Consider the following 16,510-nt stretch of genomic DNA (forward strand, 5'->3'; position numbering starts at 1 on the left):
ACTGTACTGATATGCTTCTGAACTCAATGGAAAATGGAAATACAACGTTTTCTAGTGCTATTTGGTAAAAATAAAAGTATAATTTTAGAAGAGATTTGCACATTTTTAAACAAGTATTTACCATGATTTTATTTTCTCCGCTTGCATTTGGAATACAAAACTGAGGATTTCTCCATTATCAGTCTGGTTTGATTTCACAAGAGGAATCAGTTAATTTAAGCTGAAAAGAAACTCCTGTCACCAGGAAGATATACAGTATTACTGGACTTTGGAAATGGGTGTATGTGATCCCCAGGAGAGTTACATGAAAACCATTGAACATAAGGCAATAGTATATATTTTTGTGGGTACATATTTATGAACATGAAGTAAAGTAAAAGGTCTGAAAGAATATACATTCCAGAGTAGTTGTTTGTGGGAGTACGGATGTTAAAGTATTCAAAAAGGAATTTTTATCCTGCAATAAAAAATATTTGTAGGGTTTTTTAAAACAAATATACACAAACACACACACACACATATATGTATTTGTATAGTTAAAATTATCTTGATTTTAAAAGGAAAGTTTGGAGGTAGATTTGTAATAGGCCACTGCTGAGTACACCCTAGAGTTCTAGTTACAGTCATCCCTCCATATCCACTGGGGATGGATTCCAGGACCCTGCTCCCCTCCCCGGGGGATGCCAAAATCCACAGTTGATCAAGTCCCTTATGTAAAACAGCACAAGTCCCTTATGTAAAACAGTGTTTGCCTATAACCTACACTCATTTTTGCATGTATTTTAAATCATCTGTAGGTTATTTATAATACCTAATACAGTGCAAATGCTGTGTAATAGTTGTAAATACGATGTAAATGATATGTAAATAGTTGCCCATTGGGAGCAACTTCAACTTTTTGAAACTTTCTGGAACATTTTTTTCCAAGTATTTTCTACCCATGGTTGTTTGAATCTGTGGATGTGGAACCTGCAGATAGGGACCGTTGACTGTAATTTCAGTTGGTAAAATTTCAATAGCTTGCTGTATTGTCCTCCTTCATGCTTTAAGTTTCCATCATACCAGCTGCTTGTGTCTGTCTGTACATACCATGAGCTTTAGTCAGTGTATTCACTGCCTAAAATCTCCTCCCCGTCTCTCCTTGATTAGCTCAGAGGTAGCTTTTTCTAGGAAAGCTTTCTCAGGGCTCCACCACCCTGTGCTGATAGTGCATTCTTAACATGAAAGCCTTTGCATATTCTTCCAGGAAGCTTGGACTTATCATCTTGGCAAAAGGGAACTTTTATTCTTTTAAGTAAAAGAATAGCATCATTAGGTTTGTACTGTAGTGTCTGTGTGAATGGCTGTACCCATCCTCTTAAACTATGGACAGTGTAATCTTTTACAGCTTTATATCCTATTTAGCATTGCTTTCTCTCTACTTTCACTTGGATTGTGTAGAAAATTTAGGACTGCTTGTTGTAGAATGGGACTTCCCAAATGGTGCTAGTGGTAAAGAACCCAGCTGCCAATGCAAGAGATGTAGGAGACGCGGGTTCGATTCCTGGCTGGGAAGATCCTTTGGAGGAGGGCATGGCAACCCACTCCAGTATTCTTGCCTGGAGAATCTCATGGACAGAGGAGCCTGGCAGACTCCTTGGGGTTGCAGAGTCAGACACGACTGAAGCGACTTAGCACTATCAGCACGTTGTAGAATGACTTCTTGAGTCAATTGTGTAGTAAAGGACCATCTTACCTAATTCTTACGCTATACTAGATTTTTACCTAATTCAGTACTGTTAAACAGGGAACTTAAAAAATGTGAGACTTACTTATTTGAATTGGATATTTGTGATAAAAAGGAAATGACTGAAGTGGCACCAGTTACTCAATGTGGCACCAATTATTCAATGTTCTTACTCTGGTTCAAGGTGAAGTAGAATGCTTCTTGCAGTTTCGGCTTTCTCCCTCAGGATGAGTGAGGATATGGATGACTATGACATTAGTGAGCCCTTGTCAGCAGGATTTTTTGTGCTGGGCCACCTCTTTCATTTTGTGTGGGTTTGCCGTCTAGACTAAGTTGTGAGAAGGTCAGGTTGGAACTCCAGGCATCATCTGAGCAAGTAAGATGTGAATCTCAGCATCTAAGTTCTCACTTGGGCTTAGCCTTTCTGATAGTGCCCTTAGCTTAGCCTGTCAGAAATTGGATTGCTTTTGGTAGCTTTGGTTATCAGTCAAAATAGTAGGACACTCATTAGTCCAGCAGTTTTTTTTCCTAGTTAAAAGTGATAGCATTGGACTAACAATAAAAGTTAAAACATTTGTCGAGCCAGGTTGTATTGACCAGCTCACTGTTACCTCTGATTCATTATAGATTCCAAACCATGGCTAAATCCTAAATGTTACTTTGGACTCATTAAAAACTATCTTTTTGCTGGATTATATTGTTCCATTTTAGATAAGATAATTCCTGTTTATTCCTGAAATTTTACATGGCATTTGTGCCTCAGAATGAGGCAAATAAAAAAGAGTGTTGCAGAGATCCAGATTTTCTCTTCTTAATAATGTTACCTTGTTTATACTTTATTACTAACCCTTATTTGCCATAAATTAGCCAGTAAGGTGGGAGAAGGCAATGGCACCCCACTCCAGTACTGTTGCCCGGAAAATCCCATGGATGGAGGAGCCTGGTAGGCTGCAGTCCATGGGGTCGTGAAGAGTTGGACACGATTGAGTGACTTCACTTTCACTTTCCACTTTCATGCGTTGGAGAAGGAAATGGCGACCCACTCCAGTGTTCTTGCCTGGAGAATCCCATGGACGGAGAAGCCTGGTCGGCTGCAGTCCATGGGATCGCACAGAGTCAGACACAACTGAAGCGACTTAGAAGCAGCAGCAGCAGCAGCAGCCAGTAAGGTAGCCAGAAATAGAAGCTTAAAGACATCTAATGGGTGGCTTCTTCAGATTTTGTTAGGAATGCTAAATTACTGAACTCCATAGACTCAAAAATTCTGTTCTGTTTATTTTTTCATCTGTGTGAAGAGAGGAAATAATAGTAGTGATTTCCTTGCATGTTTCTTGAACTTGAACTTGGAGACAACGTAGTATAATGGGTCAGAGCAATGACTGTGGGGCCACACTGCTGGATATGAATTGTGTTCTAAATCGTATTTACTTATTCCCTTTTCTCAATTATGAAAAAAAGATAATCATAGTAGTACTTTAAAGTTGTGCTGAGGTTTAAATGAGTTAGTACATATGAAATAACTTGAAAGACCTGGCATGTGGTAAGTACTCAAAAGTGCTATTTTGAAAATTCTCTTCTATCTTGTGTAGTTTATTTCTTTAAAAATAAAACTGTAAAAGAGGATGAGATGGTTAGATAGTGTCACCAACTCAGTGGGCATGAATCTGAGCAAACTCCAGGAGATACTGAAGGACAGGGGAGCCTGGTGTGTTGCAGGCTGTGGGGTTGCAAAGAATCAGAGACAACTTAGCGACTGAACAACAATAATATAAATATATAGCCTGTGTGCCATATAGCTCCAAGTGTCTGTCACCTGGATAGCCCACAACCTTCCTACTTCCTAGGGTTACCTTTTCTGCCAAAATGACTCCAGCTCAAACCCTAATGTGACAGATTGTCTCAGGTCCTCTTTCATATCTCTGGGGCTTACAAGAAGGGGGGAGGTTGTTACGTTTCACTTGCTATAATTTCTTGCCGTCACTCAGTATTAAATGCTGCTACTCTTCCTTACGGCTGATGCTTTTTCTTTGCCTCAGCTTTCCTGTTGCCCTTTCCTAAAGCCCCACGAATGCATTGGTCTTGGACATGAAGGATTCTTACTGAAAGTTAGGGAAAAACTGAAGACTATTAAGTGTTGATTAAGTACAGTACAAGCAACAACATTGGCTCAGATGTTAGACACAACTATTCTTAAGTTCTTTGGTCTTCTTGATATAGAGAATTTCTCACCAGCTGTTGTCCTGAAGACTCCTTCTGCCTTTTGTCTTGTTGAGTCCTCACAACTTTCCCAATTGCTCCTTTTCTGAATACTCCCAGACCCCCAGACTACTCCTTCCTGGAGACTATTAGCAACCTCCTAAATCCTGGTTATTTTATTATGTAGAATATTAGCTATCCGTTCTTTACTTTCAAACCATTTCTAAGAGCCTCTGCCTTTTTGGGCCAGAAATATGAAGGATCCATCAAGGAGTTTTCCCAATTTCCCAAGAAAAAAATTTCCTTTATAAAGACGTCTGCATTCCTTCTAAAGCACAACAGCACTATTCACTAAAATTTTCCGTGATTATGGAAATGATCTTTAATCTCTGCTGTTTAGTAAGTTCTCCACTAGTCACATGTGACAACGGAGCCCTTAAAAAGTGGCTAGAGAAATCAAAGAACATTCAATTAATTCTATGTAAAGAGCCACATGTGGTTAATGAGTACCACATTGAATAGCACAGTTTTGAATTACATCTCCTTTAGAGTGCAGTCAGATATTTCTTCCTGTTGTACATCTGTTTGCTTTAATTTTTAAAATTAGAATGTAAAAGTTTTAACTTTTATTGCATTTAGTGTATAGCTGCACCTATACTTCTATACATGGGCGGTGTTAGAAAATTAGTATAAACAGTAGATTATATTTAAATTAGAAGTCTCAGAAATTTTTCTAGGAACAAACATCTCCCCAACCCAGGGATTGACCCTGGGTCTCCTGCATTACAGGCAGATTCTTTACCATGTGAGCCACCAGGGAAGCCTATACATAGGTATTCAGATTCTTTTCTTAATATAGGAACTAGCTTTATTCTTTCATGATATTAATTTTTGTAATATTGGTTTTCAAAAAGTATGAAAGGACTTGGGAATACTCTGTAAAGTTTGGATTTCATGAGCTTCGGATGTACTGCTGTGCTGTTGGCGATGCTGTTGAAGTAGATCTAGATCCTCTCGAAGTGGTCCCACACTGACAAAGCTGCTGCTGCTGCTGCTAAGTCGCTCAGTCGTGTCCGACTCTGTGCGACCCCATGGACCGCAGCCCACCAGGTTCCTCCATCCATGGGATTTTCCAGGCAAGAGTACTGGAGTCGGGGGCCATTGCCTTCTCCGACTGACAAAGCTAGAACCCCCCAAAAAAGGTGCTACCAGCATCCAGAATTGCCCCACCTCTACTTTATTGCCGATTCTGCAACAAGCAACCACTTTTCTTTTGGAGCCAGGGGCAGGCAGCTTCTCTTCTTCCTCCTGTCCTTTGATCTCCTACTAGTATCTCCTGATAGAACTTAAGGGAAACTAGCTGGCTAGGACCCTAGGAAATGTAATTTTCAGAATCCAAGTACTGAGTGTAGAATGGAGGATATAGGAGGGTGGGTGTGGGGCAGAGAGGTAATAGGTAAATGACTATATACCTTGCCAGAGCAAATAATGCTGAAATAATAAGTATATGTGTGTGTATGTGTGTGTGTGTGTCACAGATTCTTTATTATACACACTGTGCTTTGATTTTTGTTTTACTTGACTCCAATTGTTTTCTGTCAGTTCGCTAAACTTCATAAATATTCTCTTTTTGTGGTTGTAGCATCTTTCATTCTATGACCTGTGCCATAGTATAGTTTACCAGTCCCCTTACTAATGGACATTTATATTGTTTCCAGTCTTTTTCAATTAAAAATGATGTTTCATTGAAAATTGTTTTATATATAACTTTGCACATGTGACCATATTAATAAATTCCTAGAAGAATTGCTGTATCAGAGAGTAGGTTCATTGAAATTTATAATTTTCATTTATAAACCATATGGCATATCTTATTCTTGCCAGTATACCGTTCATTCATGATTCAGTGTTTGGCTCTGCATTTATATAGAAATGCTGAAAACAGTAGATCATATTACAGCAACACTGCCTAATCACAGACCAGGCCCTTAGATGTAAAGTATGGTGGTAGGCACTGGCCTTCCAATTTACAAGGTTACAGGAGAATACAGCTTTTAGCTGGACTGATGATGGAAGGAAGGGAGGTGGGTGATTTAAAGAGCAAAAGCCTAAGGACTAGGGAAAACATACAGAGGCTGCGATAATACAAGAAGAAAAAATAGAGAGAAATTATTTGCATAGATACCATTTAAGCACCTAAACAAGCCTGAAGCCCATGAAACTCAGTACAACAGAAAATGCCTCTTCATAGACAGCAGAAGAATTGTTTCTAAAGTGACTTTTGACATTTAGAGGTGTTTTCTGGCTGTCCCTCAACCTCATTCATCATTATGTTTGCTAAAAAAATTATATGTATGAATATGACTTCAAAATGGAAGTCCTTTACCTTTTTCCAGAGATAATAGTTGTAAGTTTGGTGTCATTTTTTAAATATACATACAACCAAGTTCATACATACATATTCACACATATGTTTAAACAGAAAAGGTTTTATACTGTATATATTATCCTGTAGCCTTTCTTAATCTCATTTGAAAAACCAGTCTATGATAGCCCTTTTTCCATATAGATTTATCTTATTCTCTTTAATGATTACACACTGTTCTGGGTGTTTAAGTAGTAAATTTTATTTTGCATTCACTGTTTGTGAATGTTTTTCAGGTTGTTTCTAATTTTCATTGTTTGTAACAGTGCCGCAGTAAATGTGACAAAGTTTTCTCTAGATCAGGTTCTGTTTTCCTGAATATCATCTCATGCTTTCTCTAAATAAATATTATCTGGAGTAGTATTTGGGGCTTCCCAGGTGGCTCAGCAGTAAAGGATACACCTGCCAATGCAGGAGACATGGGTTCGATCCCTGGGTTGGGAAGATCCCCTGGAGGAGAAAATGGCAACCCAACCACTATTCTTGCCTGGAAAATCCCATAAACAGAGGAGCCTGGCGGGTTACAGCCCGTGGGGTCATAAAGAGTTGGACACGATTAAGCACGCATGTAACAAGAATAGTAATTAGTTTGGAGGCAAAAGACTACCATTCACTATTGGAAACATATTCCTGTGTAGAACCATCTCCTCTTCGTAAATACCTTGCACATTGGTTGTTGTTCCCTGAGTAACTGTGAAAGGATGACTTTTGTGTTAACTTAAATATGTTTGACCAAAGTTTTAGCTGTTTCTTCCACAGACTTGCGATTTAAAGTGATAAAGGTGAACTTCACTCATGATATAGAAAATAATATTTTGAGGATGAAAGAGATGATGTTTATGAAACATTTTGTTTCTGTTAGGAGTAATAAGATGTCATACTGTTTAAAATACAAATACGTTATCTTCAGACTTCCTCTTACAGAAGACCATATCAAATATAAATCATATAGGTGTTTTCCTAGAGTACCTTATCTCCTGAAACATCTGATGACTGGCTGTGGAAGTTGTGAAAGTGCAAGAAAATGACTGCTTAGTAGGTGATGTGGTGGAGCAGGACTCTTGTTAGACCGTGAATCTAATAACCTCTAGCACAGTCTGTCATTCAGACCTAGTCATGCCGCTTTGACTCTTCGTAAGTCATCTCACATTTTCCTTTTAAGTATTTCACAGTTGTGTTAAGTAAAGTCAAGATGAGCTGAGATGAAATGTAAGGACTCTACTTTGAAAAACTTCCTGTTTATATGCTTAGGATGATTCCAGGGATTAGGAATATTAGTATGTCTGGGGCACATCTGTGAGGTGCATCATTATGCCCTTTCAAGAAGACATGGACTTGGGAAAAGATGGTAAGAGAAAAGATTGAGAGAAAAGATGAGACACAGGTTTTTGACTAAATTATAACTTTAGCAGGATGTCAGAGCTTTATTTCTCATAAGACACATTAAATACCATTTCTTATTTTTCATGAACCAAAAAAGATAAAATATTGATCACCTGAAATTTTCAGATAAAAGGTAGCATAGATTTTTAAAAAATTTTGAATGTTACTACTTTGGAGAATTCAATCAAGTTAGGGTCTGGCTTCCATTTATATAACATGTTCTTTTTTTTTTTTTTTGCAAGGTGAATAACTTGTTCTTTTTTTTTTTTTAATTTTTATTTTATTTTATTATTATTTTTTTAATTTATTTTTTTTTTTTTATTTTTAAAATTTAAAAAATTTTATTAGTTTTGCCAAATATCAAAATGAATCCGCCACAGGTATACATGTGTTCCCCATCCTGAACCCTCCTCCCTCCTCCCTCCCCATACCATCCCTCTGGGTCATCCCAGTGCACTCTGGTTCATTGTTTATGTTTATACTTTATAAATTTAAGTTGATTAACTCTTAGAGTTTCACTTTTTAGCTCTTAAAATGGCTATCACATGCATAATTTTCTAATCTTCAGAGAATTTCTCTGGTTTTTGAGAGCAAATAACTTTTTTACATCAGAGTTTTCATTGATTTATACTTTGTGTGCATAAGCACTGTAAAACTGCTGTCAGTTTCAGCGATTTTAATTATGCTTAAGTTTTAACATCTCTTCCTTAAAGAGGGTTTTTTTTTTGTTTGTTTTAACATTGAGAATCACGTTATGAGTTTTTATTTTAAAATATTTTTGTTTTTTTATCCTGTTGGGATAACTTCTTCCATAGTAGGTGATGGAAAGAATTCTTTGAATCAGTCAGTATTTATAGTTATTTGCTTCCTAGTAGTGGTAGGGGCCAATGGGCACATTTTACTGATTGGAGTATTGTTAAATTATTTTTTAGTTATTTAAAAAACTAAAAGCTATACTTACATATAAGGGTTGTTTGTTCTTGAAGCTGGATCACCTTAGCTAACATTATAACTTCTTACAGTTTGTCTGTTCTCTTTATCCTCCTCCACTGCTTTATTTTCCTCCATAGCATTTGTCACCTTCTAGTACAAATGCAGTCTTTTCTGGAGGGGGGGGGGGGGTATGGGGCAGGGGCGTTTGTTTGTTATGGTCCGTTTTCCCTACTGAGCTTCTCTTTAATGGTGAAGAATCCACCTGAAATGCAGGAGATGTGGGTTCAGTCCTTGGGTCAGAAAGATCCTGTGGAGAAGGAAGTGACCACGCACTCCAGTATTCTTGCCTGGGAAATCCCATGGGCAGAGGTGCTTGGCAGGCTAGTCCATGGGGTCGCAAAGAGTCAGACACGACTTAATGACTAAACAACAGCAATCCTTCCTACTAAAATGTAATCTCCTCGAATGCAAAGATTTTCATCTTTTCTTCTTAATGCTATCCAGTGCTTAGAAGAGGCACTGTATAAATACACACTCAGCTTTGCAATTTTTAAATTTAATTTGTAAAAAGCATTTAATCAGAACTTTTAATTTTGAGAATATTGACCTTGTTTTAAATTTTTATTATAGTGAACTTCAACTCATCTGAAATATAAATAATTGGAAAGTCAATATCACCATCTTTTAAAATTCTTACATATGCCTTCTTAGTTCCATCCTCTCAAATCAGAAACTTCTTCAAAAATTCAATCCTTCAAGTTTAATTTGGAGTCTGTACATATTAAGCCCAAGTTCTTGCAAGTGTCTGGGTTAGTGGTGATAGCTGATTTCCATATTGGTGTTAATAATTGTGATTTTCATGTGCCTTAAGATCCTGAAATACCTCCTGAAATTCTGGCACAGTGGGAAGCAAATTCAGAAAAATAATGGTGGCATCTTCTCTCAGACTATTCAGTCAGCAAATTATAATATAAAATGAGTATTTGTAAAGCTTGGATAAAGAATAACATGAAAATGATTAAAATCCTATATATTATCTTAATATTTTAAATGGGAAAATATTGCTTTGTCATATGTGTAGGGAAAGTATTATTAGGAGTGTTTAATATCTATTTTATTCATTTTAGATAAGATGGGAAAAGAACATCACGTTGGGGGAGCCACCAGGATTCTTACATTCTTGGTGGTGGTAAGTATCTTTGATTCCATTTTCATTAGATTGATGATGCATTTCACTAGGCTTGCACATACCTGTTTATGGTTTTATGCTTCTCATTTATACTTTTTCATTTTCTGCAATTATTTTCTGAAAGGTAGCACTTATAAAAAATAAAAAAAAAAACAAACTCAAAACCAGCATTAAGTAGTTAACTTAAAGATACTGCTATTAAGTCAAGATGGAATTGTGACCGATGTGGACTCTCCAGCTCTAAGTATGAGTTTGTATTAGTCAACTCTGGTTACCATAAGAAAATACCATAGACTGGGTGGCTTAAACAGTAGAAATTACTTTTCTCACAGTTCTGGAGGCCAGAAGTCCCGAGTTCAATCTGCCAAGCATGGTCTGTTTCTAATGAGAACTCTCTTCCTGGCTTGTAGATAGCTGCCTTCTTACTGTGTCCTCACATGGATAGATAGAGAGAGCACGCACATATCAGAATGAGAGAGACAGAGCAAGCACATGCTGACTGACTGGCTAGCTCTCTGATGGCTATGTTTGTAGGGGCACTAATTGCATCATGAGGGCCCCACCCTTGTGACTTCATGTAAGCCTGAAGATACTGAAGGTGGTGGTGGTGAATTTTCAGAATAGTGTAAAAAAGTTTGAAATAGTTCTAGATAGATTCAGAGATAGAACTGCCTAGGAATGTACACACGAATGATCGGTCAGTATTAAAGGCTCAGTTGATATCAGAACTTGTAAATTTTATTGCAGCACCAATACACCCAGGTTTGTGACTTTTCTGCAGCAGCATTAGTCTAGGTACTCAAATGGACAAGCTAAGGTTTTTCTTTTTTTTTTTTTTTTTTAAGTTTCTTCATTTAGGAGCATTTCCTGTTCAGTATGTTAATACACTCATCTCTCAGCATCATACTTAAAAGGAAAAAATAAAAGTTCTCTTCTAGTGCCGTGGATGTGGTTTCCTGGTCTGTTACTTAATGCCATCATCTTTGTAATCTCTCTCTGAAAACGTGCTTTACTAGAAGTCCCGTGGTGAATGGAACCGCACTTGGTCAGTTATGATTGTGGGTTTCCCTTGTTAGTCTCCAATACGTATGGCAGGAACAGGTGCGGGCCTTTGGTTCAGAGTTGTTCCTGTATTTGGAATAACGGTTCATTGCAGTTAAGCACTATTGTTGTGCTTTTTCCTGGGACTTAAGACTGATGTCTTGTAGCATAATGTTTTAAAAGTCAGTTTTTCATTTTACATAAGCTGTTTTTATGATATCTAGACTATAAATGCTTAACTGCTGAATGTAATTGAGGTTCCCCACTTATTGACACCCTTATATTTTATATGTTTCCTATTATGTCTATAAAGTGACACAAGAAACCACGTTAGAGGTCTGTCCATATTGGATTATTGGGCTAACAAAATGAAGATTTTAAGTTTTTCATTATGGAATTAATTCCGTTTCTTGCACCCATCTCTCTTTTACTCCCTTCCTCATGAATCTAACCTATCCTTGTACTGTAGATGGTTGATAATAATTCACTGAATACTTTGGCTTTTTGCTTCTGTCAGACTTCAGTTTTTTTGGTCGTTTTTATCAGTAGGTGCAGCTCTTAAATCTGCTATTGCTCTTCCTTTTTCTGTGGCTCTTAGATTCAGGGGAGCTCTTTCTCTGTGGTTTTGGTATTTTAAGTAATTTTTACTTAGTTGTAGATATCAAAGAAATTGTAAATAAAGGGCACATAAATATTTTAGGCCATATTTATTTTCGTTTAAGTCTAGCACATGCAAAAGGTACATTGTTTTCAGTGTTTTTAATGTTCTTCCCTAAAACTACTAAATGTACCTTTTGAGGTGCCTGATTTATATAAATGAGTGATTCCTAATGATTTTCAAGTCATGGGGTCCTCTGAGAACTGATGAAAAGCTAGGGATCCCCTCTTCCAGGACATTGCCCAGATCCTAAGCTTTTCTGATCACTGTGTGTAGCTAACCATGACTATGGGCCTTAAGTCCAGCAGGGTCCTGACTTTTTTTCCCGTTGTTTCAAAGACCTCTTTGGTTTTTTTTTTTTTTTTTAATTGATACTTTATTTTTTAGAGTAGTTTTCAGTCAGTTCATAACAAAATTGAGGAGAAGGTAGAGATTTTCCATGTAACTCCTGCTTCCACAATGTATAGCCTTCCCATAATCAACATTCCCCACCAGAGTGGTCCCCTTGTGGTAACTGATGAAGCTACATTAACACACTATAATCACTGCAAGTCCATAATTTACATTAGAGTTCATTTCTGGTGTTGTACATTCTGTGGCCTTAAGCAAATGTATAATGATGTGTATCCACAATTATAGTAATATACAGTGTAACAAGTAAGAACAGGGCCTGGGGTTGGGACTCTGAGGAAGGTCAACATTTAAGTGTAAACAGATAAAGAGGAGCCTCAAAAGAAAATACCTAGAGAGGAAGGAGGGTAATCAGGAAAGAATAATATATGGAAACTAGAAAAGGTGTTCAAAGGAGAGAGTAAATTCTGCAGCAGGTATAAGTTAAAAAAAAAAAAGTTTTCCTGAATTGGGAACTAAGGTTTTCTTAGATCTTCTTGGGGAGAACAGTTTCAGTGGAATAGTGAACATGAAATTTAGGGAACTGTTATGTTCCATTTTTCCAGCTCCAGGGTTATGAAGAATAGTTGAAGTATGTGGTGATGTGTATAGTAGTTTCAGGATTAACAACACAGAACAGGACCTAGCATTTTTGTATTTTTATTTTTAGCATAGATTTCAGCATGTATATAGATGGAGGTAAAAAGAGTAGGGGAGATTGAAGATGCTGAAAGAGAATAAACATGAACAAAAATGCAGAATAAATTACGGGAGAAATGAGGGGCAGAGGCCTTGGAGAGGAGAGAAATTTCTCCCGTTAGTGTGGCTTAGGGGAAAGTGTGTGATTCTACTTTCTGGAAATGTTTTTCTTGTTCCTAATACGATGTCCCTTGTGATTACTTTTCTTCTTTCAGTTTGTGTCATGCCCAGTACTGTTGTAATTTTTATGCCTCTCTCCCGTGCTCATTACATTCACTGTGACTAAATCCATCTTGAAAACATGTTTCCTGTTAATATGCTTTAATAAAAGTTCTCAGCTCTCTTCCATGGATTTCAGAGATACAAATGCCAAGGAACTTCTTTCCTCTGAAATTAATGTCCTTTTTTATTTGTATAATTTAAAAATACACACTTTTTAAAACTTCCTATTTCAACTTTTAATGGAAGAAACTTTTACATTTAATTTTACATATAAAAACCTTTTGGAATAACTTTGGGCTCATGTATTTATATCCTGTAATTAAATATGTATAACACTGCAGGAAAAAATGAACCAGTAACTAAGGTTATCATAAGAATCCAGTTTCTGTCACCTGGCAGTGGAAAAGTCAAATTTTGTAGCATGCTAGCACTCTGACGATCTTAGAATCTAATAATGACATCAGGTGTAGCTAAGAATAACCAAATATACATGTGAAAATAATTGTGTGTGTTGGAATTAGCCTGCTTACTAGAATGGTATATAATATTTGTAAGTGGCAGACTACTTCTTACTCATCTTGTACGTCTTGCCTGTAATAGGCATTGCATAGCTAATTATTTATTTGAATTTGTTAAACTAAACATCAATATAAGGCAATGTAGGCAACAACTAGGATAGAAAGAGGAGTATAATCACAATAAGAAGGGAAGAAAGTAAACAACAGAAGTGGTCAGACTGTATGGAAAAAGTGAAATGTGTTGCAGAGTAGGGAAGGAATGTGGAATACAAAGGAAGATTTGGTGGGAAGACCTTGTAAAAACAACAACTTGGAATTTTCCACTAAATACAAAGGATTGGAAAGGAAATTGACACAAATTTTACTTCCTTAATAAGAAAACTTTTTTTGACCATAACAACTCTATGAGTCTTTTCTAGAATATTTTTAATACCTGTATGCTGTTTTAAAAATAATTTAGGAACTTCCCTAGCACGCCAGTGGTTAAGACTTCACCTTGTCTCTATTATTGTAGAACTGTGTATTTCTTCTTTGGGTAAATGTCTTTAAAAGGATATATTTCTTTACCTTTAGTCAAGAAAATAATTATATTTTTAATACATTTCTTATATATCTAATAATGTAGGATTATTAGAAACACTATATATAAAGTTATGCTACTTTAGTAATTTGTTTTATTATCCTTATTATGGCCCTTATAAATTTTTGACCACTTACTAAATCCATAAAGAGAAACATTGTCATAATATTGCATATAATATTCTGTGATTAAATACAATTTAGAGACAGCCATTATAAAATTTTAGTTTTAAGAACTTTGAAGTTCCTTATGAACATGAAAATAAGTATAATTGCAATACATGATAATTCATAACACACCTGTTCCAGGTGGAAAACTTTAAGCTGTATCCTTGTCTGTGTATAATTATTATACTTTTTATCCCAAAAGGAATATAGGAAAGCCAAGCACAACTTTAAACTGCTTGCACTGTAGTTCAGGAATTGAAATTATTTGAATTAATTTGGTCTTTATTGTTTGCTTTGTATTTCTTGCTTATTGTAGAAATTTAAAAGGAAATAAATGTCAGTACTTAAATCTTTCATATATTTTGCCTCTAAGAGTAATCTTATTTTACGGAATTAATTGTTATAATGCCTAGAGAATGTTTTATCCTAGCTCAGGAGAGAGATCCAGATGAAATGAGACTTCAAAGGTCAAAACAAAGAGACCAGTTTGATTTACCAAGCTTTATTGTGCCATTGTTAACTGTGCCCTCAGCCCAATGACCTGCCTTAACGATATGTATGCATTTTAAGTTTTTGTGCAAGCTAATTATAGTGTTAGTTATATTATTAATAATATATTTACTGTAAGACCCTGTGCTTATTTTATACAATTTAATTTTCTCAACAGCCCCATTTTATAGAGGAGAAAATTGTTTCTTGCTTAAACAAATTGAGCTAGTAGGCGGCAGGGCCAGCTTCTATCTCAGATATGTACTGTTCCTAAACTTAGGCCGTTAACCATTTGGCTGAGCATACTTTGCAGTTCTCTAGAGAGGGAAATGTACAGTAAAAAAAATATTTGTTGATCAGTAAAACTGCTTTTGTTTATCATTAGGACTTTCAGACATTTGCTTTCTTGATTTTAATCCCTTGTTCATGTTCATTGTTAATTTTATGAAACATGGGCCTATGTGTTTTGTAAGCAGTATAATTATTTTTCCCAACCACTTCTGTTTTGCTTTTATTGCTCTTGAATAGGAAGAAAAAAAGAAAGTGTGATTTTTTAAATTTTCAAAATGACCAACCTGTCTTGGTAATTACAAAGGAAAACCAGAGAATATTTTAAGAAAATATATTTATTTGGCAGGTGTGACCTAATGGTTAGGGTATTGGCCTGGGGTTGGATAATAAAATTATCTTGAAAAAGTGAATTTCACTTATAAAAATAAAGTTATTTTATTCCTTAATGATTAAATTGGTATTAAAAAAATCTTTTATTCTTCATGGGAAAGTTGTGAAAAGTGTTATAATTATTTCAATCAAATGTTTAAGTCATTCTTAAGACAATTAAGAATGACAGTTTTAATTTTTTTATTGTCATTTCAGAAAAATCTTAGCATTTCTGAATGATGGCTAGGTTATACCTATTACTACAAGAAGAGCCTTCTCTGAATTTAAATCTTTCAAATAAATGTTTGTCCTAAAGAAGAAAACACATATTGTGTAAGGAATATTTGCCTTCTGTTTCTGGAATTGGGCTCTGTCATTTGACATTATATGATTTTCTTAATGTTTCTATAATTACTTTTTTAGTGTATTTTGGGATCTCTACTGTGCAGCTCCAGAAAGACGGGAAACATGTGAACATTCAAGTGAAGCAAAAGCCTTCCATGATTACGTAAGTTTCTATACAGTTTTACTAAGCTATATTGTCAGTTTTGTTTTTAACCACTGTTCTTGAAAAATATATTGGACTGTCCATTTTTTTCCTTTGGTGCTTAAGGAATTACTGTTTTTTTTCTTGGGAAATAGGCTTATCACTTTAAAAGTGAAACACAAATGGATGTGTGAGTCTTGTTGAAGAAGCTTAGGGCAAGAGAGTTGTCCTAACTTCAAGCTATTAGAGGTGTTTCTTACCTTTAAGTGTGCTTGATTTGTGTAATTGCCTATATATAAAAATTAAGTAGTAATTATTCCACAAAAAAGTCAACATAAGAATGTTATAAAAGTTCTTCTTCTGCATTTTCATTAAAAAATATATAGAAGTATTACATTATTCTTTTTACAACTTTGAGTTACATTATTATAAGGCTAAATATCCACTCACTGAATTCAGTTCCATAAGTAAATTTAATGTGAATTAAAGGAAATACAAGATAAGAGAGCAAAAATGTCTGGACAAAAAATGAAAATATGAACTTTTTGTTAAGTTCTTCAGGGCAGTGGACTATCCGTGACAAGGTGATGGATGTATGTTGAGTGTTTTTTAAGAAGAATTATAAATGTGATTTTAGAGAATTGATGGCACAAAGAAGCAGAATTGTAAAAGAAAGGTGGAAGGCAGGGGGAGTATGTTTTCTTCAGGGAAAAGTGGCATTTAATAATGGCAAGACTTGTTTTGTTT

The 16,510-nt window shown here is 35.7% G+C and overlaps 1 protein-coding gene across 4 annotated transcripts in view; it reads left to right on the forward strand.

Annotated features, from left to right (window-relative positions):
* Window positions 1-16,510, forward strand: part of SSBP2 (single stranded DNA binding protein 2) — a 315,423-nt gene that overhangs the window by 94,070 nt on the left and 204,843 nt on the right. For all 4 annotated transcript variants that reach the window (XM_025292262.3, XM_025292260.3, XM_025292263.3 and 1 more), the window contains exons 3-4: window positions 9,791-9,852; window positions 15,700-15,784. In XM_025292262.3, coding sequence (XP_025148047.1) covers window positions 9,791-9,852; window positions 15,700-15,784 — 147 coding nt within the window. The remainder of the gene's footprint in view (window positions 1-9,790; window positions 9,853-15,699; window positions 15,785-16,510) is intronic.

The sequence above is a fragment of the Bubalus bubalis genome, chromosome 9 (genome assembly GCF_019923935.1).
Source record: "Bubalus bubalis isolate 160015118507 breed Murrah chromosome 9, NDDB_SH_1, whole genome shotgun sequence".
In the NCBI taxonomy this organism is placed as follows: domain Eukaryota; kingdom Metazoa; phylum Chordata; class Mammalia; order Artiodactyla; family Bovidae; genus Bubalus; species Bubalus bubalis.